This window comes from Medicago sativa, chromosome 2 (assembly GCF_051527215.1).
Source record: "Medicago sativa cultivar Bolivia chromosome 2, Bolivia_mono, whole genome shotgun sequence".
Classification (NCBI taxonomy): Eukaryota; Viridiplantae; Streptophyta; class Magnoliopsida; order Fabales; family Fabaceae; genus Medicago; species Medicago sativa.
The window spans coordinates 6897608-6921637 of record NC_140750.1 but is presented as its reverse complement, the minus strand read 5'-3'; the positions used below and the strand labels follow the sequence as shown (position 1 = coordinate 6921637).

At 33.6% G+C, this 24030-nt stretch overlaps 1 protein-coding gene and 1 long non-coding RNA gene across 2 annotated transcripts; both read left to right on the top strand.

Annotated features, from left to right (window-relative positions):
* Window positions 1–7956: 7956 nt before the first annotated feature.
* LOC146944042 (HXXXD-type acyl-transferase family protein) lies at window positions 7957–9789 on the top strand. Its single transcript, XM_085742429.1, has 2 exons — window positions 7957–8775; window positions 9002–9789. Exons 1-2 carry the CDS (start codon window positions 7973–7975, stop codon window positions 9546–9548), a joined length of 1350 nt encoding a protein of 449 aa, XP_085598555.1. The 5' UTR covers window positions 7957–7972; the 3' UTR covers window positions 9549–9789.
* Window positions 9790–20723: 10934 nt separating this feature from the next.
* Window positions 20724–21297, top strand: LOC146944041 (uncharacterized). The gene is made up of 2 exons (XR_015025831.1): window positions 20724–20848; window positions 21140–21297. It is a non-coding gene; the product is annotated as an uncharacterized LOC146944041 (long non-coding RNA).
* The last annotated feature ends 2733 nt before the right edge of the window (window positions 21298–24030 follow it).

Here is a 24030-nt window from a genome sequence, read left to right as displayed (position 1 = left end):
ATTGGTCACTTTTTGACCAAGACCTTGACTTTTATAGGTGATGTGGGAATGCTTGGACCAATGATATGATGCCATGTGGCACTGGACTTGTAACAAACTTTGACTTTGACTCTAACAAACTTGAAAAAGGATTAAAATGCAAATAACAAAAGTACAAGGACCAAAATGAAAATTAAAACTAAAATTGAATTGAAAAAGTAAATTGAAAATTAACGTAAAGCGAGACGATTAAAAGCAACAAAGCAGATTAAAATGAATCAGAAATTTTATGTGAAATGACCAAAATGCCCCTAGGGACTAAAACGACTCAAAATGACTCGGATGCAATTTTAAAAATGGATTTTAACAAGGAATTAAAGCAAGAGTTTATACAAACAAATTAAAAGACTCAGAGACAATTTTAAGAGATTAAACCGAGCTTTAACACATGAAAAGACTAAAACGCCCCTAGGGGCTAAACTGACTCAAAATGACTTCAAATGCAATTTTTGAAATGGATTTTGACATAGAATTGAAATGAAGACTTATTCAAACTATTTGAAAGGACTCAAACAAAATTTTTTTTTAAAAGATTGAAAGAAATTTTAACATAGGAAATGACTAAAATGCCCTTTTACGTGAATTTTGCAAGTAATATTGAAATAGGAAACAGAGAAAGATGCAATTGCTCAGAGACATATCAAATGACTTGAAATGCAAGAAAAGAAGATTTGAGTTAGTATTTTTAGGTCCAAAATCAGGGTATAACACCGATGACGGAGGTGGTGGTGGCCGACGGGAAAGAAAGAGGGAGTGGCGGTGGTTAAGGAGTGTGGTGTGGAGGTTGTGGTGGTGAGATAGAGAGATATGTGGTCACCGTGATGGTGGTGGCCGGTGACGGAGGTGGTGGTAGGCGACCAGAAATAAAGAGGGAGTGGTCAGTGGCGGAGCTAGAAAAAATATCGAGGGTGGGCCAACAAAATATACTATAATATATAAACATAAATTTTTCGGTTGCAATAAACGCTATGCACAAAGTTTCATCAAAAAAATAAACTACATACCTTAGAAAATTAAAATAAGTCGTTACACGATCCAACTAACTTGAAATCATCAATAACTAACTTAGAACTAATACTTGCACTAATTTCACTTTCGATATAAACCGTCATGCTATCATTTAGAAACCCACTTCTCATCTTGTTTCTCAACCTAGTCTTGATAATCTTCGTTAATTGTTGAAAAAGATCTCTCGCGCGGCCGGAAATCGATGACAATCGGCTGTGACACTTTGATTAGGGTTGAAGGTTATGGGTTTGTAGTTAGGTCGCATTTTCAAAGAGGGAGAAGTTGTGTCTAACGTAACAGAGGAAAGGGAAAAGGCTGGGAATGTTGGGTGGGCCACTTGGAAATAATAATATAATCTGAGGGTATTTTTGTAATTTCCCTATAAGAAAATTTTTTGTTTTTTTTGGGGGGTGGACCGTGGCCCACCTCAGCCCATATAAGCCTCCGCCCCTGGGAGTGGTGGTGGATAAGGAGGGTGGAGGTTGTGGTGGTGAGATAGAGAGAAGTGAGAGAGATGAGAGAGAAATGAAATCTGCAATATATGTTTTTTTAGCTGGAACTTTTTAAGAGTATTTTATACTCCATCCGTTTCAATATGAGTGTCACTTTAACCAAAAAAATTGTTTCAAAATGAATGTCATTTTACATTTCCAATACAACTTAAATTTTTTTTTTCAACTTTACCCTCAATAAATACTCCAACTTTTCTCTCACACAATTTTCAATGTAACTTTAAATTTGTTTTTTTCTTATAAAGTATGGACGGTTTAGTAAAACAGGAATGATAAATGAACAACCCTTTTGGTTGTTCACACCGTAATTTGATACGGTTAGGTAGTATATGTTGAATTTTTTAATCATTTTGTTTTACTTTGGAATGCGTGCAAGCTTGAATTGTGTCTTGGGAGTATACGGTGTGGAATAAGTTATAGCTTTTGGGATGTAAAAATAACACTGCTCTTAGTAGAAGTGTTATGTTTAATGATTATTTCATTCAATTCTTTAATCTGTGTGTAATTGGCTAGAACGACACTCATTTTAAAACGGAGGGAATATATTTTTTGAAATGTTGGAAGGTGTATAAGATGATATGCCACCTAAGGTGGTTTTCCTATCACCACTCAAAATAATAAGGTTTATCCCTCTAAAAAAAATTCTATAATTTTTTAACTATAAGAAGTGATGCAGGAGAGTTTCCACGATATTTTTATTTTAGCCCGGTTTTAATATTTCTGTTTTATTTTCTATTTTGGATTTTCGGTCAATTAAGGTTTTGTTATTTCCCTAGTGTTTTAGCTTAACATTTGTAGCATAAGGGGTAGTTTATTCATTCAATAATATTTTATAGATTTTCTCAATTTCTGGTGGATTTTAGAACCCTATTATTACAAGTTTGTCGTTTCCAAACTTGATTTTATTCAATCTAAGTTTAGTGTTTACTAGCCTCCGCTTCCGACTCTGTCATTAAGTGTCTAATGCCTAGTCAAGTTTACATGTTAGTTCACTAATATGTGACCTTGCATATATTATGCATTGTCAATACTCCTTTGATTTTAAATATAAATTAAAGCAACTAATTTTGTACCTATTATCGTCTATTGCAATTAAACAAAATTATCTAAAAAATAAGTATATTCTCAAAAGTACCATACATAGAAACTTGTTCTACTAAAATATAAGAGTAATTAGAAAATACTCCCTCCATTCCTTTTCTTTTGATGTTTTAGCTCTTGGCACAAGTTTTAAGGAGTAATTAAAGTATATAAATATTTATGTGTTTTTGACTAAAATGTCCTTATTTATCATTAAATTCACATGTGATAAATTAAAGGTCACAACTACTTTAATAGTTTATGGTGTTACTTGAGAAAACAATAATAAATTCACTAAAACATCAAAAGTTTTGGAATATAATTGAAACTCTAAAACATCAAAAGAAAAGGAATGGAGGGAGTAATACTTAAATAAATTGTGAATAGTTTTAGGAACAACATAATTAAATAGAATAAACATGGTTAAATTTGCTTTTATTTATATTCGAGAACGAAGAAAATATATAACATCTAAGACGAATTAGGAAAATTTGATAACTTTAAATCTATCTAGAAAACAAATGTTAAATACTTATTATTTGTGTAATATTAGATGGACACATTATCTATCTATCTATTCTACATTTCGGATGGAACCTACATTTACAATTTTCAAAAAACAAAATAGAGAGAGATGGTAGGAATGTGAAATCAACCGAGATTTAGAATCAATTGACGGAGTGTCCGCTAAACATTGCTTTATTATTTTTTTATACTATAAAAACTAAAAAGAAGAGAGCAATACTTACGAGTCTAAAATGTGATTACTAGCTATTGTTTTGTATAAGCAAATCATTTTTGTAGAAGCAAAGCAAATTTTATTAACCACCGCAAATCCAAGCACAAAACATGCTTAGACTAGAGTAACAAAAAGTACATATAGATGGGAATGAAGGAAGATTTAATTCCCCAATTCCCCTTCCTAACTTACGAGTCTAAATTGCCTCTAAAGATTACTGCTTCAGTGATGCCTTGGATCTGGCCCACCAGGACTAAGTCGACTTGTCCTACGTGGTTTTTCTTTAGACATTGATGATAACCATGCTCGCATAACATGCTCAACACCTAAACCTGAATCTTTTGCTACATTGTTCATAGAACCATTTTGAGTAGTACGAAGTGGACGAGACTCATAGCATGAAAATGTGAGCAACACCAACATAAGAATCACATAGAACCCTAATTTTGCCATTTCTTTAGCAACAATGATTTTTTAAGATAGATATACCAAATGTGCTGCAAGCATAGGTTTGAAGTCAAAATTGTATGATTTATATAGGACACAACAAAATGCATATGTGCAATCGTATCAATGACTTTCTAAATATTTAATTTGAATATTCGTGGGGTTCTCTATGTACATGCATTGAGAAAAGGTCGGCTATATATAAACCAAATCAATGGGCATGTAAAATCCTCTTGAGGGCTCTTCCATTTGCTATACCACGCATTGCCAGCTTCATAATCAATAATTTCTTTTTTTAACATTTTAGGTAAGTCTCAAATTTTTCAATATAATAAGTTCAGCTGTTTCAAGTTGGAGTTAGAAAGCATGCGCATTTCACTCACACACAGACAAAAAAAAAATACTAGGTATTTTTTAGGGCCACAAGTATACTAGTATAGATAATTTCTGTCTCTTTGTGCTTTTTTTTATATAAAAAAAGGGTGGACACTTTCATGCATCATCATAAAGAAAGGTGACTACTGGTTCAATGTTTATGTGTAATGTATATTTGGTCTTTGATGACAAAAAAATAATTTTTAAAGAATTGATTTTGGAATACTTAATTTTAGCTAGTGAGTTAAATGCAAAATAATTTATGTTTAGATAAATATCTGAAAAAAATGAATTGAACAATAAATTTGAAAGTAAAAATTATTATGTTTAAGTCAAAAACTACAAATCATAACTTTAGTTTAGAGTCAATTATGAAGACAAAACTAATTCTTTTTTTTTGGTAGTGTACAAAACCAATTCTCTTAAAAATATTTAAACATGTTAAAATCAATTTTACATTCATAAAATAAATTTTGGCACATCTAAAAGCGTAATCCAATATACACTCCATATGTTTGTGTATTATTCATTTGCCAAATTATACAGCTAGCTCTCCCAGAAAACAACATACTCAACGATCCTCCATGGCATGTACATCCATTAACATGGATTTGGATTACGTGCAGTCAGGTATAGTCATCTCTTCGGAACCATTCGATTAGAATCAGACACTTCAAATCATAAGGCAATATATTTTTTGTTTGATATAAATTCCAATGTTGAAATCTAGAGCATGTGTTCTTAATCGAACGGTTTTGTTGTGCTTGCTGACTAGAAGACCCCATCGATTTTTATTGCATTGAAATCCAATACCATTGACATATAATTTTTTTAGATAAATAAAATAACGATAGTCATTTTATTACATTGAAATCCAATCCAATCTCATTGACATTTTTTTTGTAGATAGACAAAATCACGATAGTCATTGAAAAATCACACACATATAAAATAGGTGAAGTTTGAACACCATTCAAGACGTATAACTTAACAATTTTGACATTTTTATTATATAACGCAGGCAGACTTATATCTCTATTTTGAAATACTTTTGTTTTTATGTTATAAAAATGAAAGAGATCTTGAAACCTTTCCATATCATTATAAAGATTGTTTATTTGTCAACGAGCATATGATTGTTATAGTCTCCCATGTAATTTGTCAAAACGTTTTTGTCTGATTGCAAACGACACATGTCAATGTTAAATCCAATTAAAATGACGTTTTGTTGATTCTGTGACTCTAGTCTAGCTAGGTTTGGTCATTCAAGTTGCAATTGAACCTACAAATTATCACTAAAAAACCATGCAAGTTTGGTCATTCAACACTCAAGAATAAGATCTAGTTTATCCTATAGTCTATAGATCCGTTCTATTAACTATCTGTGGTTAGTCACAATTAAGTAATCACTTATGCAAAGGTTGTTCAATCCTTATTCAAATATGATGAACCAATTTCCTTTTGATGGATATGATAAACCAATTGGTAAAAAGGAAACAAAATTTTTTATTTAAAGAGCAATGCTATATCTCTAGAAAAATAACATCAAGAATTCTTCAAGAATAAAGAATAGCCAATCACAATGCACTATTTGCCACAATTCAAGGAGGTGTGGCTGAAAAATAGGAAGTGGACAAATAAATCATCCAATTAAAATTTGCCAACTGTGTCTTGAAAAATTCTTGAAGCTATTTTTCTTGAGAAGTAACATTTTCCTTAAATAAATGAGAGAGAATCAAATATTAGTCCATAAGATCTACCTATCTTTATTATGGAATGTTTGTAAAAAATATAATACTACCATGAAATACCTTGTCATAAAATAAACTACTACCTGGAATACAATACCGAAATTTATCACGATCTGCTAGTTGATAAGTCACACAATCACATATTTGTGACATTCGATTAACATTGGACGGTCCAAATTTCAACTCGGTATTTTATAAATAAGAATTATTAAAAAAAATTAAATTAAATATGTTGTTTCTAGACTTTTGATCAAGATTGGACGGCCGATAATCTCATGCATGCCTGAATGCAGGAAAATAGTGATTACTTGTAATCCAATTTCCATATTATAGGGTCTATTACGAACTAATTACTTAAGGAGAAATGAATAATCCCATTAAATAAATATTTTTAGCATAGAAATAAGAGTCTAGATTCAATAGTATAGTCCTCGTGAGCTTAGCTCAGTTGGTATGGACAATGCATAAAATATGCAAGGTTTGGGGTTCGAACCCGGCCACCACAAAAAAAAAGATTCAATAGTATACGTATAAACAAGTTGATAGATGACTTAAAAGCACTAAATCACTCACATCAAGTTCTTTTGAATATATGTTTCAAGATTCATATTATCTTCCCTAACAATGGAATCAAGTATTTCCACTTTAATCTCTGATGGACTTTCAATACTAGAGGTTGGATGGTTGTAGAGGAAGTTTTTTGGCCTTCTCATGAAATCAACATTGGCAATATACGAAGAAAAAGAAAATTAAAATAGTATTGACAAATATCCAATTGCATATATCCTCCAATCTTTGATAATGTACCTATTCAACATTTTTCCTCCTGAACATTGTTAAGAACTTCTGAGGTTAGCTATAACTATATGTTAGTTACATGTCAATTGTCAAGCAAGGAACCAATTAAAGAAAAACAGTAGAACATTCAATTTATGATGGTGTGGGGCACATAGCTGAGGTAGAGATTATTTACAAGTGTCATATAATCTGATAGATTATTCCTTCCTTAAAAAAAAAATCAAACCTCGATAGTTTTCCACTTTTCAGGATGGGGTTAATTTTTTTTGAATTAGTGCACTGTGAATGGCATGGCCATTCTTTGAAGCTATGTTGTCCTGTATCTCTACTCTCCATTTTGATTTGAACTCGTGCAAAAGGTTTTGTTACTTGTAACACAATATATCCATGAAAAATTTATAACTAACAAGTACATTTACTCAGATTATGGGAATGAGAATATGACTCAAATGCAAAATGCAAGTACAACCACACTGAATAATCATCCTTAAATCTTCCATCAACAATTCTCCAACCCATGTTTGCCAAAGCATCAACACGAAGATTTATTTCAACATAAGAATGACAAACTTTGACCTCTCAATCCATCTCCACCAACCGAAACATATTGCACGAACCATCCTCCTAAACAACTCCCTCCAGTTTGATATCGCAATGTGTTAACAACCACACTTGGAATCAATATTGAGCTCTACCCTCTATTTCACAAGTCACATTAACCCATCACAAACTATCTTTACCTTTGAAAGCACCATCAATGTTTGACCGAACTCATCCTGTAGGTGTAGGCTTGTATTCATAACATTCTTATTAGAAGATGTCACATAACTTCAAGCTATGGTTTCGAAGAACATTGAAGTATTACATGATATTTTATCATGTATTATTTTTAAATAGATTTTGGCTTCTAAAACTCAGCTCCCAAACATACCAATAAGTTGTTAGATTAGTAACTTGCCTTTATAGAAAGTTTGTAACAGCATATATATGGTAATGCACAAAATTAATTGAGGGAATGGTGTTGGTTGGGGTGAGATATGGAATGGGGTGCAACATGCTCCACGTCATTCCTATCCCATGTGAAACTCTCTACTATCTCTAGTTTCTCTATGGGTTTGGTGGGAGAAAGTGACTCAAAACTCCAACGTTGAAAACACAGACAGACAAACAAAGCAATCATAAAACGGAAGCATTCTAGCTAAAACACAAACCATACAATTAAAATGTTGAAAATCAAAGAACAAACTCTCATTTTTCCTTCACACACCCCCTTCCTTGAAGACCACACCCTCCCTCTCTCCCACCTCGACACCGATCGCAACCTCCACACAACCATCCGCTACCTCCGCGCTTACACCGCCACAACCACCCACCACCATGATCCCTTCACCGTCATCTCCTCCTCCCTCTCAAAAACTCTCCCTTATTACTACCCACTCGCCGCTACACTCCGCTACCGCAACCACCGCCTCGAACTCTTCTGCTCATCCAACCAAGACAGTGTTCCTCTCATCCACGCCACCGTAGACATCACTCTCGAATCCATAAACTACCTCGACGACGACCCATCTTCCCATTTTGTTGAACAGTTGGTACCCGACCCAGAACCCGAAGAAGGATTAAACCATCCATGCATGCTTCAAGTCACCGTTTTCAAGTGCGGTGGGTTCACTCTCGGTGCAGCAATTCACCATTCACTTTGTGATGGAATGGGTGGGACACTTTTTTTCAACGCGATGGCTGAGTTGGCTCGTGGCAAGGAACATATCACGGTGAAGCCAGTGTGGGAGAGAGAGAAGTTGTTGGGTCCAAGGGATGTGCCACGAGTGGATTCGGCTTTGGTAAGAGAGTTTTTGAGTTTGGATAAGGAGTTTTTGGTGTATGAAGATGGTGATGGTGTTGTTATGAGAGAGTGTTTTCATGTGAAGGATGAGTGTTTGGAAGAGTTTAAGAAATCTTTGTTTGATCAATGTGGGTTCAAGTTCACTACTTTTGAAGCTTTAGGTGCTTACATTTGGAGGTCCAAGTAAGTTTCTATTGGATTATTATTATTATACAATGTTAAAAGAGTTTGATTTTGATAAATTATTATTGACTTGTGTGTTAGGAAAATGCTAGACTTAGCGAAACTAATTTTGTTAAGTTCCATGATTTTTATTCAACTGGTGATATATTTAGGGACAATAACAATTGTATTTAAAATTTACATGATGACATGATTTCTGCTCTAACCATGGTAATTGCTACTACAGGGTAAAGGCCTCAAAAGTGGAGGATAATGAGAAGGTCAAGTTTGCATACTCAATCAACATACGAAGATTAGTAAAGCCATCACTACCTGCTGGATATTGGGGAAATGGTTGTGTTCCAATGTATGTTCAACTGAGTGCCAAAGATTTGATAGAACAACCCATTTGGGAAACAGCAGAGCTAATAAGAAAGAGTAAAACTAATGTCACTGACGAGTATGTTCGCTCTTTAATTGATTATCAACATTTGCATTATGCTGATGGGATCACAGCAGGAAAATGGGTGAGTGGTTTCACTGATTGGAGACACTTGGGCCATTCTACTGTGGATTTTGGGTGGGGAGGTCCAGTTACTGTTTTGCCACTTGGTAGAAACTTGCTTGGGAGTGTTGAGCCTTGTTACTTTTTGCCTTATTCAACGGCTAGTGCTGAGAAAAAGAATGGGTTTAAGGTTTTGGTGAATTTGAGTGAGGTAGCTTTGCCTGCTTTTAGAGAAGATATGCAAATGTTTGCTGGTAGTCAAGAGTTGTTACCCGAGTCTCGCATTTGACGATATTGACACAATAAAAGAGTGAATATTGAAAAAAGAGTGTTCGTAATATTATTTTTTATGGTACTAGATATTGATTTTATGTAAACAAGTAAAGACGAGTTCAGACATTGTTTATGTATTCTTGCATAGATAATACATTACCATTGCTATAGCAAATGATTTTTCAATGAATTGATTCGAAACTACTAATGATGTCAATAGTGTCAGTTCAATGAAGAGAATGAAAATTTACATCTCATTACTTATGGTATTAGGGAATAGGAATCAAGTTTCTGCAATTTTAATAGTAATTTTATTTAAGTCATGAAATCAGAAGGTTCAAACATTTGGAATGCCACAATAAAAAGTGGTGATTAATTTCCTCAATCACATAAAAGAATATTATGTTTGCTTATATATATATATATATATATATATATATATATATATATATATATATATATATCATGATTAGGACTTGATTAATTTTTTTCCTGATCTCTATGACAGATGGTATGCTGTGACCCTGGCCTGACAATTAACCATTAGAGAGTGATACACTGATACTTAATTAACAACCACTCGGCAATAGTTTTGTAGGTTCCAAAAAGCTTGGATCGCTCCTAAATTTGATCCTCCGAGACAAATTGGAACCTGGGAAGACATTGCAGGGAGCTAGAGCACACTATTCCTCCTTATGAAGCCTTAAGTACCACTTTTGCCAAGAGTATTATCATATATTGAATGTAGCTAGTATGTTAGTTTTATGGGAGATAACTCAATCTATTACTTCCTTCTAGGGGTTCATATAGAATGAGTTGTTATATCTTCATTTTCATAGTATTCAGAAAGTAAGAATACATAGAAGATATGGTTTGAGCAATATGAAACTGAAACTTGTGATTCAAGGAATCATAGTTTAGTTATAAAGATGCTGGGAATACTGGTTTGGTTCCATTGGGCTGTTAGGACGATGGGAAGGTTCCTAACTGAATTGATGACTAGGCAAAGCGGTTACTTGTTGACTTGGCAATCCGTGTGCGAGCTCTCTTCCATCTTCACGTCTGTAGTATCAAGGGTAATGTCTTTTCTCTCTGACTCACTATCATTCTGCATAAGCATGAAAATTTCCCCTACTTATTGAATTTGACTTGGAACTTCCTTTTCAAATAATATGTTATGATAGCAGTTGGTCTTATAACATTAGCAAAGAGAGACTTCACATTTAGGGTACCATAAACTAGGCTGCGGTGTTACCAAGAACCGAGAATTGTGTATTTGTTTCATAATCAATTAACTAATAAGTAGACCAAATGAAAGAACGAAGGGTGAAAGAAGGATTTTATCCTTTCATAAAAATTATGGTCTGTATGACTAAAGGAAAATGCTAGATATCAAGAATGGATTTTCTTGATGAATTCAAGAATGACATGGCAAAATAATCACCCTTAGATTTTAATCTTATTTATTAAAGTTTCAAAAAAAAAAACAATACATAACACCCACCATCCCATGATTTCCGGCCAGGCTGAGATTTTATTGGCTAACATTAATTTCGGGACAATTTCTTGATAAAATCTTTCTTGATAAATAGCATTGCTCATGACTAAAATAATGCAGGCAAGTGTAAAAACTTAATGACATTGATTATGTGAATAGACTATTCAATCTACTTTGAATTATGTGAACAGTCATGAGTCTACTTTTCTCCAGTCAACAATTAGTTAGATAATGATAACAATTCCAGTCAAAAAACTGAAATCATCGAATCACTTTTCTTCTCCATCAAGATATCATGGCAACGGTTGTATGTGAATCTCTTCTCTCTGCATCCATTGAAATCATCCTCAACAAACTCACTTCTCCACAAATCCTCACCTTCATCCGTCTAACCAACCTTCAACATACTTTAATTTCAAAATTCAACAACACTCTCTACCATTGAATCTGTTGTGAATTTGAACTCAAATCTCACACCAATAAACTTAGATGTGTGGAACAAAATAACCTTAAGCAGCAACAACAACAATAACAATTCTAGATTTAATCTAGGAACCAATGTAAAACACAAAACCACAAGCAAAATACAAAGAGAGAAAGAAACAAACGCACAAGAAATGTTTATCCAGTTCGGTACAACAATGACCTACTCTAGGGAGAGAGATCTCCCCGCTTCACTAACAATGAGTTCTTTACAAAGAGATACAAAAATGTTACAAGAAATTAACTTCAACAATATCTCATGAACAAAACCTAATTTCTACAATTTTCCCAAGAGACTTAATGATTTCGCTCACCAAACATGTTTACAAATGTTTTCCAACCCAAGAGAACCTATCAAGAGACCTTCACCAAAGACACTCAACTCTAAAGTTATCTTCTTTGATTTCCTAAGTTTCTCTCTCTTGAAGTTATTCTCAAAACATGAAAAATGAAGTTTTCTACAGTGCACAGGTCCCAAGAAAATCGTGTCACGATTTCTCCTCTTCGTGCCATGATTTTTGCCAAGCTAAAACCTGAACCAAATCGCGTCTCGATTTTTGTCGAACCTTTAATTATCAATTTTGAGTCAATTACAACATTTCTCCTCCTTGACTCTAAATTGGTGATAATGTCAATTTAACCATAAATCACCTTGCTCATTTTTCTAACACCACCATGTAGCTCCACAAGCTTCCATTTTTGCCTCTTCAACCCTCGGAATGCCTTTCGTTCTCTTGAAGGTCCTTGCATCCAACTACAATAGGGCCAAAATCCTTCTCTCTCAAGTGTGGTTGGATGCAAGGATCTTAAGAGAACGGAAGGGTTTAGGGTTTATGGTTAGTTGGATTTTGGAGAGGCAACTTTTAGTGTTGTTTCTTTTTCAATTGCATTCCTCATTGTTTCACAATCATTGTTTTAGATCCCTCTTAAAGATCCTTGTCTCCAAAATCCAAGATATAAGCCAACAATTTTATTGTAGATTTGAAGTATAGTTTGATAAAAGAGTATATATAATACCAATTGAATAGTATTAAGTGAGGTTTAATGTAAATTTTAATATGTGGGGTCTCTTTTTGACTCATATGTGACCTTTTTGTCTATAATTTCTAATGAATTTTTTTTGTTGATATGTCTAAGACGAAAGCTTTAATTGTTTTACCCTTAGGCCGGTCCCTACTATAAAACAAGAAGAAAAAAAAACGATAGGGCAAATTGTGGTGGCTCATATGTCATAAATGAAAGAGATTGCTTGAAGATGTTCCTATATAATGGTTATGAAAAATCATTTCTTGAAATCACAATGATGTTTACAATTGATTATTTGCTAATCATGAGATGAACAGCAATATCACAAGCAATACAATACCAGTTACTTTCATCCTTTTGCTATTAGTGGTTTGCTAGTGGCTAAGCTTTGTATAGATACTTTAGGAGGGAGTAATTATTTGCGGCTCTTATATAGATAACTTTTATCTTTATCGTAGTAGTTTGATAAATAATAAAGATTAAAAAGCTAATATTGCTAAATGTCATAATTTCTGAGGTCAAAATTTAAAAATTCTAGGTAGAGTTGGTTAGGATTAATTCCAGCAGAAGGAAAACAAAAAACAAAACAGTAACGACTACATATTTTTTTTGAGTTAAATATGTTTTTTGTCCCTATTAATATACTGATTTTTCGTTTTAATCCCTCTAAAATTTTCCTTCAACTTTTAGTCCCTATAAAATTTTCAATCACTACTTTTGGTCCCTATTTATAAGTTAATTTTTGTACTTTTTTTAATGAAATTGTGCAGAAATGTGTAGAATTATGGTGTAATTTAGCTTTTTAGCTAAAATAATTCCTACCGGTCAAAATGATATGGTTTATAGTGTCTAGTCTCGCTAGCTTATTTCGGTGGGTAGTGTGTTGATTGACCTTCATTAAGGGTTTGTCTTATATGATACATTCAAGGGTCAAAATGATTGTTTATCCCACTTATAAAAGATCAACACACAAAAATAGGTCTCTACACAATATTTCTAAGAAATGAGATCTGAAGCATGTAGGTGAAAAAGATAATTGTTTGACTTGCAGTTCTGATTAACTAGGAAAATTGTTGTTCACACATTAGAGAAGGCTGGGACACACATGTAAAATACGCTTTTGTCCCCTCGGCAGTTAACTGCCGAGGAATTTGAAATCCGGCTGCAGTTAACTGCCGAGGAATTCCTCGGTAGTTAACTGCCGAGGATAACTGCCGAGGAAAGCATTTATGCAGACAGCAGGTTCTGCATTAATGCTAAGCATTTCCAAGCCATTTTTCGGCCAGTTTTTACCTGTAATTTTACCAGAGCATTTCCATATGCAATTCAAATTATACAACAATGAAACTCGGTCATAAACAAGAAAAATACAATATCTTTTACATATGTCCATAATTAAATCAAACCGACATTTGGTTCAAACCACACAAAAGTTTGAAATTCATCAAAACGGAACATAGTGTCCATAATCAAACAACACATTACAAGTCATTACACATCATTACACATCATTAAATTAAATCCCTACTTACATTCATTACAATTGCATATGGAACGAACATATATATATAATACATTATTTTCCACCATATTCCTAAACATAAATCCGACGTCGCTATCGTCTTTAATAAGCCAAGGCATATAGCTTGCCGTTTTCCATGCGAATTCATCTCTATCTTCTCCTAGGTCTATCATTGGCATTAGAGCAGACAAGTGACGTGTATATTGATTTTCACCAAGATGCTCAAAATAAGTGTTAAGTTGTGTCTTCAAATCATCAATAGAGTCTGTCGGTGTTATCATAACCTTAACCGTCTTTTTAAACGCGCAATACCTAACACGACCTTCAATTCTTGCAACCTCTGACATGTTTCACTTGACAAAAGCTTTAACAAAATAATCATAGATTAGAACAAAATTAAATGGAATGTAATAACGAATAAATCAAATGCGTAAACATTAATAAGCTATAAATAAGTATTGTACTAGTTTCAAGTCAATAAAAGTCATATTATCATATATATCAATATCATTTACATAATGTTACTTATATATTGGCCACAAAAAATTGGCATTACAATTTTGACCCCAAAATATACGTCGGTGTAATTTCTACCAAAAAAAAGGACTAACACCGACAAAAAAATCCCTAGTTAATTGCCAAGTGATTGGAGAAGATCAAGTGACATAAAATCTTCCTCATCTTCCGCAATAACTTCAAATTGTTGCTTTGGTTTTTCGGGAGTGTCCAACAAAATAGGCGCCTCTTTGTTTGATTCCTTTTGTGGTTTCGGCGGTTTGTTTCCACTTTCAATAGCCATGAGCTTTCGGAACAACTCATGTTGATCCAAATACTCATCTTCCCAAGTCACCGCATCTTGTTTCTTGTGATTGTGCCACTCCGTAGATGATGGAGGTAGTGGACAACCATTCCTCAAGTAAATAAGCACAAAGTGATTAGGAATTACCCCAAGGCACATGATGGGAGTTTTTTGCTTACCCGGCGGTGGTGGCCCTCTTAGTGGAAAAAAAGATTCCGAGTTACCAAGTTCAAGATTTGTCAACACAACCACACACCTTTTGTAATAATTGGCAACAATGTGCCCCATGTCTGGAAAAGTCAACCACTTATCAACAAGATGTGCACAACTTTTTGTATTTGCGGGAGGATGTAAGCCATTTAAAATGTAGTTATAACGATCCTCACCCGCAAATACTTCAACATAATCATCTCTATGATCTTTTAATTCTTGAATAAGATGTGTACGAATCATGAGATGATTTTGTTCGGTTAAGCCCATGAACTCGGCTATAGCCCGGAATCCACAATGTCTATCGCCAATAACATCCACCACTTTTTCAATAAATGGAAGCATGAAGCGTGGCATATAATCAATAGGCCTCATAACCGGGATAGCTTGGATACCGAGAAGGTGGTGGAAGTGGGGAAATTGGTGCTTTACCAAGACGAGCACCTTTTTTCCTTTTATATGATGATGTTGTTGGTGATGGTGATGGTTGACTATCCGGATTTTGGGAATCAACAACCTCCCAAGAAGAAGGGATCCGACTAGTGGATGTAATTCTTCCTTTAGACCTCGCAATGTCCACTTTTTTCTTGGCTCCCTTGGTTGTTGCTTTTTGTGGTGGTGGAGACATCATGGTGGTTTCAGGAAATGCCAATTGTCGCAAAGCCTCCTTGACTTCAAGCTTCATTTGGAAAGGGAGTTTCTTGAGACGTTCTACAATACCCTTCAACTCATCATCCACCGAAAAACCAAGTTCATTACTTTCTTCTCCCATGCGTAACCTTTGCCAATGGTGGTGTATCTCATCCAATAAAATTGGGTTTTCTTCAAGGAGTTTAGTTGCAATTTCGCATGCACATGGTAAGCCATAAGATGTCCTTTGAACACAACCACAAATTTCCTTGTTCATGCACAACGTTTCCCTACAACGTGACTCTTCCATAGCAATGTTGTCCAAAGCATATCTAGACACATGACCACCTAAGCCGGAGTACAAAGTGACATCTTTGAATCTATGTTCCAACACGGTAACGCTCTGACCAAAGGCTGTTTGTATCGCAGTGTGTTGAAGCAACAACATGTTATGTATTTTCTCCCAACAAGTACCCAAATCACCCACACTATTGTCTAAATATTTCTTCACCAAAGCATGAGCCGATTCTACCCTATTGGTGGATCTACAACCAAGATGCAACACACGGTCTGTCCATACCCTCACTATTTTCTCCTTCACTTCATTCAAGGTGGTCATGGCATAGGCTAGGAAAGGTGGGAAATCACTACAAGCATCTTGGAACTCCACTAATGCATTTGCATATAACTCTTGAGTGGACGATTCAACCATATCTTTCCATGCCCTCATGATCTTCTTGACAACATCGCGATTACTCACCTCTTTCCCATCCTTTTTTCCCATAGGATATTTACAATCTAAGACGCACCTTTGTTTAACATTTGCTTGCACATGAAAGTAACAATTCATACCATAACTTTCCGGGAAAACAATTCCAACCGCTTTCATCAAAGACCCATCTCTGTCGGTAACAATCACCTTAGGCATATTCATCTTTGAAGTAAGAAGTTTACGCAACATTTTTAAAACCCAAACAAAGTTTTCCTCTTTCTCATGCATCAAGAATCCAAACCCAACCGAATATGTCAAATCGGTCGAAGTTACCCCAACTACCTCAAACATTGGCATCTTATACAAGTTGGTTTTGTAGGTGGAGTCCATAACCAAAACCGTTGGAAAATTGTTAAACAACTTAACGGATGTTGGATGAGCCCAAAAGATATCTTTGATTGTATTACTTTCACCATGTGTTCTTGAGTAATAAGTATAGTTGTGCTCCTCCAACTTCGAGATTAGATATTGCAACGGCTTCTTGTCACCTCTATTTGCCTTCCATATTTTTTGACGTTCATTGTACACTTGCTTCACATTTGTCATGCAATGTGGTCTTTTGTTCTTCAAGTGTATCAAAATATTTCTTGGAAGCATCTTGCTCTTGGTCAAGTCATGTACAATCTTCTTGTCATCCTCCTTTAATCTACCGGCAAGAATGTGTCCTTCTAAAGCCGGCTCCATCGCATGGTTGTGAACTCCATTAAGAATGTTCAATCCCCATTCCTTTGTTTGCGTACTTTGATATCCACTAATCATGAACAAGCACCCGCATTTTCTTGAGCCCGTTGTCGCATGCTTTGGTTTTTTTTTAAGCACTTTGTGAGCTCCACTCCTTTCACACACTAGGCGCAATATTGGATGGATCAAGCTTGATCTTTGTGTAACAATTGTAAATCCCGCCTTATTTGCTTGACACCGTACCCACCCAAGCAATTCTTCTCTATCTTGAAACTTAATGTCGTCAGAAAAAAACCTAGCCGTGTCCACTTCGTGGGCTTGAAGTGGGACGACACCGGGGCTAACATATTTAGAAGCTTGTTCAATGTTTGGTTTGACTTCAACCTTAGGCGGCTTGACATCTCCGGAAATTTGGACAAAATTACGTTTTGTCTCTTCCGAAACATCTTCCGCGTTCTCGGTCATTACTATAATTAAACAACACATAAATATGAATTAACAACTAACTAATGCATAAACATCAATGCCATAATGAACTAAAACAAAAAAAAACAAAAACAAAAGAAAGAAAAAAAAATTGAAAAAATGGCAGTAGCTGCCATTTTTTCGCACCAAATTTTTTCCCTAAGTGTTCCTCGGTAGTTAACTACCGAGGTTTTCCTCGGTAGTAAGGTACCGAGGTTTTCCTCGGCAGTACACTACCGAGATTCCCCATGCCAGAGTTCTACGTGACTGACGTAGATACCCATACAATAACCAAAAAATAAATCGATTAAAATGCTCAATACCTGTTTTTTTACGTCTAGAGTGTGTTGATAGCTCCTATTCTTGATGCTTGAATCATTTGGATGAAGATTTGATGAAAAAAAAATTATTGGATTTGGGGGGATTGGATGAAATGGTATGGAAGTTGATGAAAATAGTGTGTAGGGGGAGCAGGTTTCCTGTTTCATCTGACGAAACATAATCCTCGACAGTTAACTACCGAGGAATTCCTCGGCAGTTAACTGCAGCCGCATTTTGAATTCCTCGGCAGTTACTGCCGAGGGGGCAAAAGCGTATTTTACATGTGTGTCCCAGCCATATGGAATGTGTGAACAGCAATTTTCATTAACTAGAATGACTAATTTGGGTTTGAGAAAAATAAAAGCGATTCTTAATCCTTAGTAAAAAAATTGGGATGAAACACAAAAAGAAAGACTTGTGTTTCATGTCTTTTGTGTTTCTTCTATGGTTGGTGGAAATTTTTGGGTATTTAGTGCAGGGAAGTTAAATTCAGATCAAAGAGAAGCAAAATTAGTTTTTTTTTTTTATAAAAATAATTTGACGGAAGTTAAACGATGTCAAACAGTATGGGAGGTCATTGTTAAATAAAAAAATAGAAGAGATGTTTGTGTTATTTAAAGATATCTCAGGGATATGAGTGTATTTTTCTTTTTATTTTATAGACTTTTAGCATTTAGAAGGGCACTATCCTGCTGGTGTTTCCGCTTTTTTTAAATGTATTTTAAAAAAGAATTATGGAGAGAGAGACATGGTTCATTAGATTTGGTAAAGACAAATTCTTAGCCATAATATTCATTTAATAACCAACACTATTAAATTTAGGAATTAACAAAGGCTGTTACAGGAACCTCTTTCGAGGTACCAAGCCTTAACTGCTCTTCTTTTGATTAAAAAATACTCCATCCGTTTCAAAATGAGTGTCGTTTTAGGTGTTTACACACATATTAAGAAATACAATGATTAAAAGAAAGAGAATGGTTATTTTACCAAATTATCCTTATTAATTATTGGTTAGTTTTAAAAGTAATACTTTGGAAGTAGTGTGCAGAGTATTAATTGGAGGGTACAATTGAAAAGAAAAAATTATTATTGCATTGGAAACTGAAAGTGACATTCATTTTGAAACAATTTTTTTTGGCTAAAGCGACACTCATTTTAAAACGGAAGGAGTATATTTACAGCAATCGAATCATAATTAATGAATTTAAAAGTAAATTTGTTTGAAGGTAATTTAAGTACATATTATTACATTTTATAGCCACTTTTATATTTAAAGGTAATCTGGTCAAATTGTTTGACCATGTAATATTACATTTTATATTTGACTACTTTTTTTTTTAGAGAACATTTGACCACTTTTATGGCTATAAATAAGGTCTTTTGTAAAACCTAAAACACACATAAATAATTTTAAGGAAAAAGATTCAGGTAAAAGATAGGCATCTAAAAGAATTATGGGAATAAGCACAGGAAGAAACTGTGTTGTGTTGATGTTAATTATCATGTTAGTTGTAACGCATGTTGAATCCATCACACCATCTCAAGAGTTTGCAGATGCACCAATTAAGTGCATGTTTGGTTACCCGGTGAGGTTCTTTCAACGCACGGCCAACATCACCAAACGTGATTTTTACTTGTTTGGCTCTCCACCAAGCCTCCGCCGCCATCGCACTTTTCATCTGTAGAATCGATTTTTCGTGAAGCTACTCCTCCTAGCTTTTTGAAATCGATTCTCCCTACCTTGGAAACACATAGCATCAATTTGTCTCTTTTACCCTTGAATCTAATCACTTCCTTTCACATACCTGTTCATATTTGAAAAAACCCTTTCACCTATCTGAGAAATTCATTACTCGATATTTATATTGATTGAAGTCTGCTGATTTTTTGTGTTGTTGTGAATTTTTTTTTGGTTGTTGCAGAAATCTGAAGGTTGAAGATGACACTGTTTATGGAAAGCTTTTTTTTTTTTTTTGAGTAATGGAAAGCGTGATTTCTTGTTTGTTTTCTCATTACAGGCCCATCCCAGAGTCTTTATACACCCGTAATTTTTAGTTACCAAATGTTTTTTTTTAAATAATCTTTAAACAATTCTATTAAATATAGTATTGCAATATAAAGTTTTTTTTTGGTTACAGCAATATAAAGATAAATAACTAAAAATGGAATGAAATTTGTAGCAAAAAATAAATGAAATCTAGTTTAATGGGTTATGTATGGACTAATTTCTAATTACTTACCTTTTGACATTCAAGATAGCTCCTAATTTATTGAATGGATTAGACTAAGTGTTTATATTTCAGAACTGAAGCTATTGACATAGAATTGTGTTAGGAATTATTGTTCTTTTTTTTTTTGGTTACTTTAGGAATTATTGTTCTGATCATACTTATTTGAATATTGTGTGATTAACAATAATATTAATCTAGTTATTTTATTGTCAATTAATAAAAAAAAATGAAGGATGAAAAACTAAATAAATGTAAAATTTGATAATATTAATCTAGTAATTTTATTGTCAATTAATAAAAAAAAATGAAGGATGAAAAAACTAAATAAATGTAAAATTTGATGTATATACATACATATACAAGCCCATTTTGGTCTTTTACACATCTAAAAGCAATTCTGACTCAAAACATCCAAACAACATTTTTCATACAAATCACTTTTATTTTGAAGGTAACCAAACATAAATCACTTTACATTCAACTCACTTTTGACCAAAATCAATTCTACAAAATCAATTCTATCAAAATCAATTTTTTCCACCGCACAACCAAACACACACTAAGTTTCCATATCCACCTTGTGGTGTAAAGTGTACGATAATATGTGGCTTAAAAAGAAATATAGACTTTGCCTTTTGCATGAAAGATTGCATGAATAGATGTTCCGTATCACCAACGGTATAATTTTTTTTGAGCAATGATATTCTAACAACCAAAAATCAACAACTTTTGTGACAACCACCAATTTTCAAAGGAAAAGTAGATAGTGACACGGAAACCAAAGCAATAGAGAGAGAAAGTAAAAAGATAATGTGAGTATGAGAGATAAAGTTGTCACATAAGTTGTCACAAAATGGTTGTTAGAATATCATTTCTCATTTTTTTTACATTCTCTTCATCTCTTATTGTCTTCTTTTAAGAAATCAAATTTTTTTTGACAAGTTTGTATTTTTATTTTTCGCTTTGTAGGTTGCTCCTGAAATGCATACATAAATTTATTCATGCTTGGATAGCATGAAAGAAATTAATAATAAAATAATTTTTATGTTACGTGAGACTCTGCAAAATCAAATATGCTCATGAAAATTGACACTATGTCAAACTATAAATAAACAAATAAATTTTAATTTGTGATTCCTGTTTTCTGTATTTAATATTTCATTTTTCAAAGAAATTCATATTAATAAACATAATCTTGTAGAAAATAAAAGAAAGGGGAATTAGTCACTTTAGTCCCTGAATGGGGAACGATTCGTCAATTTAGTCCCTGAATGCAGATAATATGCAAAACAGTCCCTGCATGGTCAATTTTAGGGACTAAAGTGACTAACGAAGTCTACATTCAGGGACTAAATTGACTAACGGAGTCTGCATTCAGGGACTAAATTGACTAACAAAGTCTACATTCAGGGACTATTTTGCAATTTATCTGCATTCAGGGACTAAATTGACGAATCGTTCCCCATTCAGGGACTAAAGTGACTAATTCCCCTAAAAGAAATGAAAATCGCACAAAATTGTATGTTACTGGATATGTTTGGATGTCCTTTTGTTAAAACAAGTGGGATATGATTAGATTTTCAATTGATTTTTTAAAATCGAACAAAATTGCTGACAAATACTATTTGTATAACCAATTGATACCCTTTATGTATGGTGTCATGGGCAGTCGCACATTCCAATAGTGCTTAGGGCCACTTATGATACCATGCAGGATGTTAACGGGCCGCCTCATACGGGAATGGATTGTCTCCTGTCAAATTTTCTGCAGTTTCCTCCTGTGAAACAATCATAGCCCTTCATTCCTTTTAATGAAAATCAATGACTATTAATAATCACAAATTAAATCACATTAATTTTCTCTATTTCATTTACCTCCTTCCTCCCTCACGACATCTCCTTCTTCACAAACCCATCTCAACCTAATTCAACCCAAAAATTTCAGATTTACTCTATGATTCTAACCACTGGACATCATCACATTCCAATCACTATTTCTGTCATTGGAATACAACTCACAAGTTAATACTACTGGGATTGGAAAGTTAAGGCATTGTTTCTGAATTGGTGAAATTCCAGAAAGAATTTGAGATATGGTTTCTTTGGAGAAGTTATACCAATTGCTGGAATTATACCAATTCTGTCGTGCCAAATTGCTTGGAGTTAAAAAAATTATGCGATTTTTGGGTGGTATGTTTGATTATGGTGGTTGCCAAAATTTTGATTTCATGTCTCGTTGAAATTTTACTTGAGAAATTTAAACAGAAATTGCTTAATAGAGCACACGATTTCACTGGGCTGTGTTGTTGTTATTGAAGAAGATGAAACAGTTTTGATGTTTTACAGAAAGCTGGTCTCACGAGGGAAGAAGGAAGGAATTGAAATGAAATAGAAAAAATTAATGTGATTTAATTTGTGTTTATTAATAGCCATTGATTTTCATTAAAAGGAATGAAGGGCTGTGATTGTTTCACAGGAGAAAACTGCAGAAAATTTGACAGGAGACAATCCATTCCCGCCTCATACATTCTACCGTGTAAGATGTTTATTAAAGATAGGTTTAGAATAATTTATTAGATCAGCATAGCTGGCCAATTACCTGTAAGCACTCTAAGTCAACCACGAAAGGAGGAGAAAGAAATGATGAAAAAGAGAGAGAAAAGCGCTAATAGAATGGACACTTGAAGCAGGATAAACCAGTAAGGGGAAGGAAAAACATAAGCACCAGAAGGTGTAAACAACACTACCAAGGAGGAAACTAAGAGTCAACTATGAACAATCTAATAGAGATTGGAGAAGGAAGGTGGAGAGGAGAAAAAAGAGAAGAGAAAACCCTAAAGAAAATATTATCGATGAAGGCAATTATTGGGAATCTTGGAGCGTTTCATCGTTTTTTTCTATCCGTATTATCATTGAATTGATATAAATCAATATAAGAATCACAAATTCATCTTCTTCTTTTTTCTTGATAATGTTAATGTGTTTCCTCGTACATTCTACCATAATGTGACACCTCGTTATAAATTATTATTATTATCATTATTATTATTTTGCAGTTTCTAGGACGAAAAGGATTGATCATTGAAAGTTCGAACAATAAATTGGTTATGAGTTGTGTTATTTGAACATTCAAACATGAATATGTAAGAAACACAAGAAAGTGAGGGTTTAGACTGTGTTTTCTCATTTTTGGAAATTATTTTCTCTTAATCATTCAAACTTTAAAAGTCATTGAGGTTATATTTTATTTAACAATACAATTTTTTTTATAAAAACATTTAAGTTCATTTGAAAAACAAACAGCAACATGAAAATTAAACTATAAAGAACTTAACGAATTATTATTCTATTTTTTTTGTTAATATTAAATGACCAAATGACTGGTCCTCATTTTTTTCATTTAAATTACTCAACTTTTTAATTTTCTAAAAAAATGTGTAACATATTTTCACTATGTTTTAACATCATAAAATAGTAAATGATAATATCAAATAATAAATTTCATCATAAAATACTTAAAACAAACTTAAGTTGCATGACATAAAATTGTGTTGATATTAAAATAACCAAAAAGTGCAACATTGTAATTTATAAATCTAAAATGTTTTGATTTTCAATATATAATATGTTTGTGTCAATTTTGAAAATTATCCTTGATTTATGACCAAAACATTTAGTATTCTTCTTCCATATGAAAATTAAAGCAAAAATGTAGGCATTATTGAGTTTGTGTCAGGTTTTACCTAAACTTCGTTATTTTTTATGGGTTTTTCGTTTTTAAAAATCGTACAAGTCAAATTTTTATTTTAGCGTGGTATATTCCAAAAACTTATAACCAAATATGATATATTAAACATACA

Coding starts and splice junctions, on each gene's coding strand:
- LOC146944042 (XM_085742429.1), top strand. CDS start 7,973: ATGTTGAAAATCAAAGAACAAACTCTCATTTTTCCTTCACACACCCCC. Junction 8,776..9,001: donor GCTTACATTTGGAGGTCCAA/GTAAGTTTCTAT, acceptor TTGCTACTACAG/GGTAAAGGCCTCAAAAGTGG.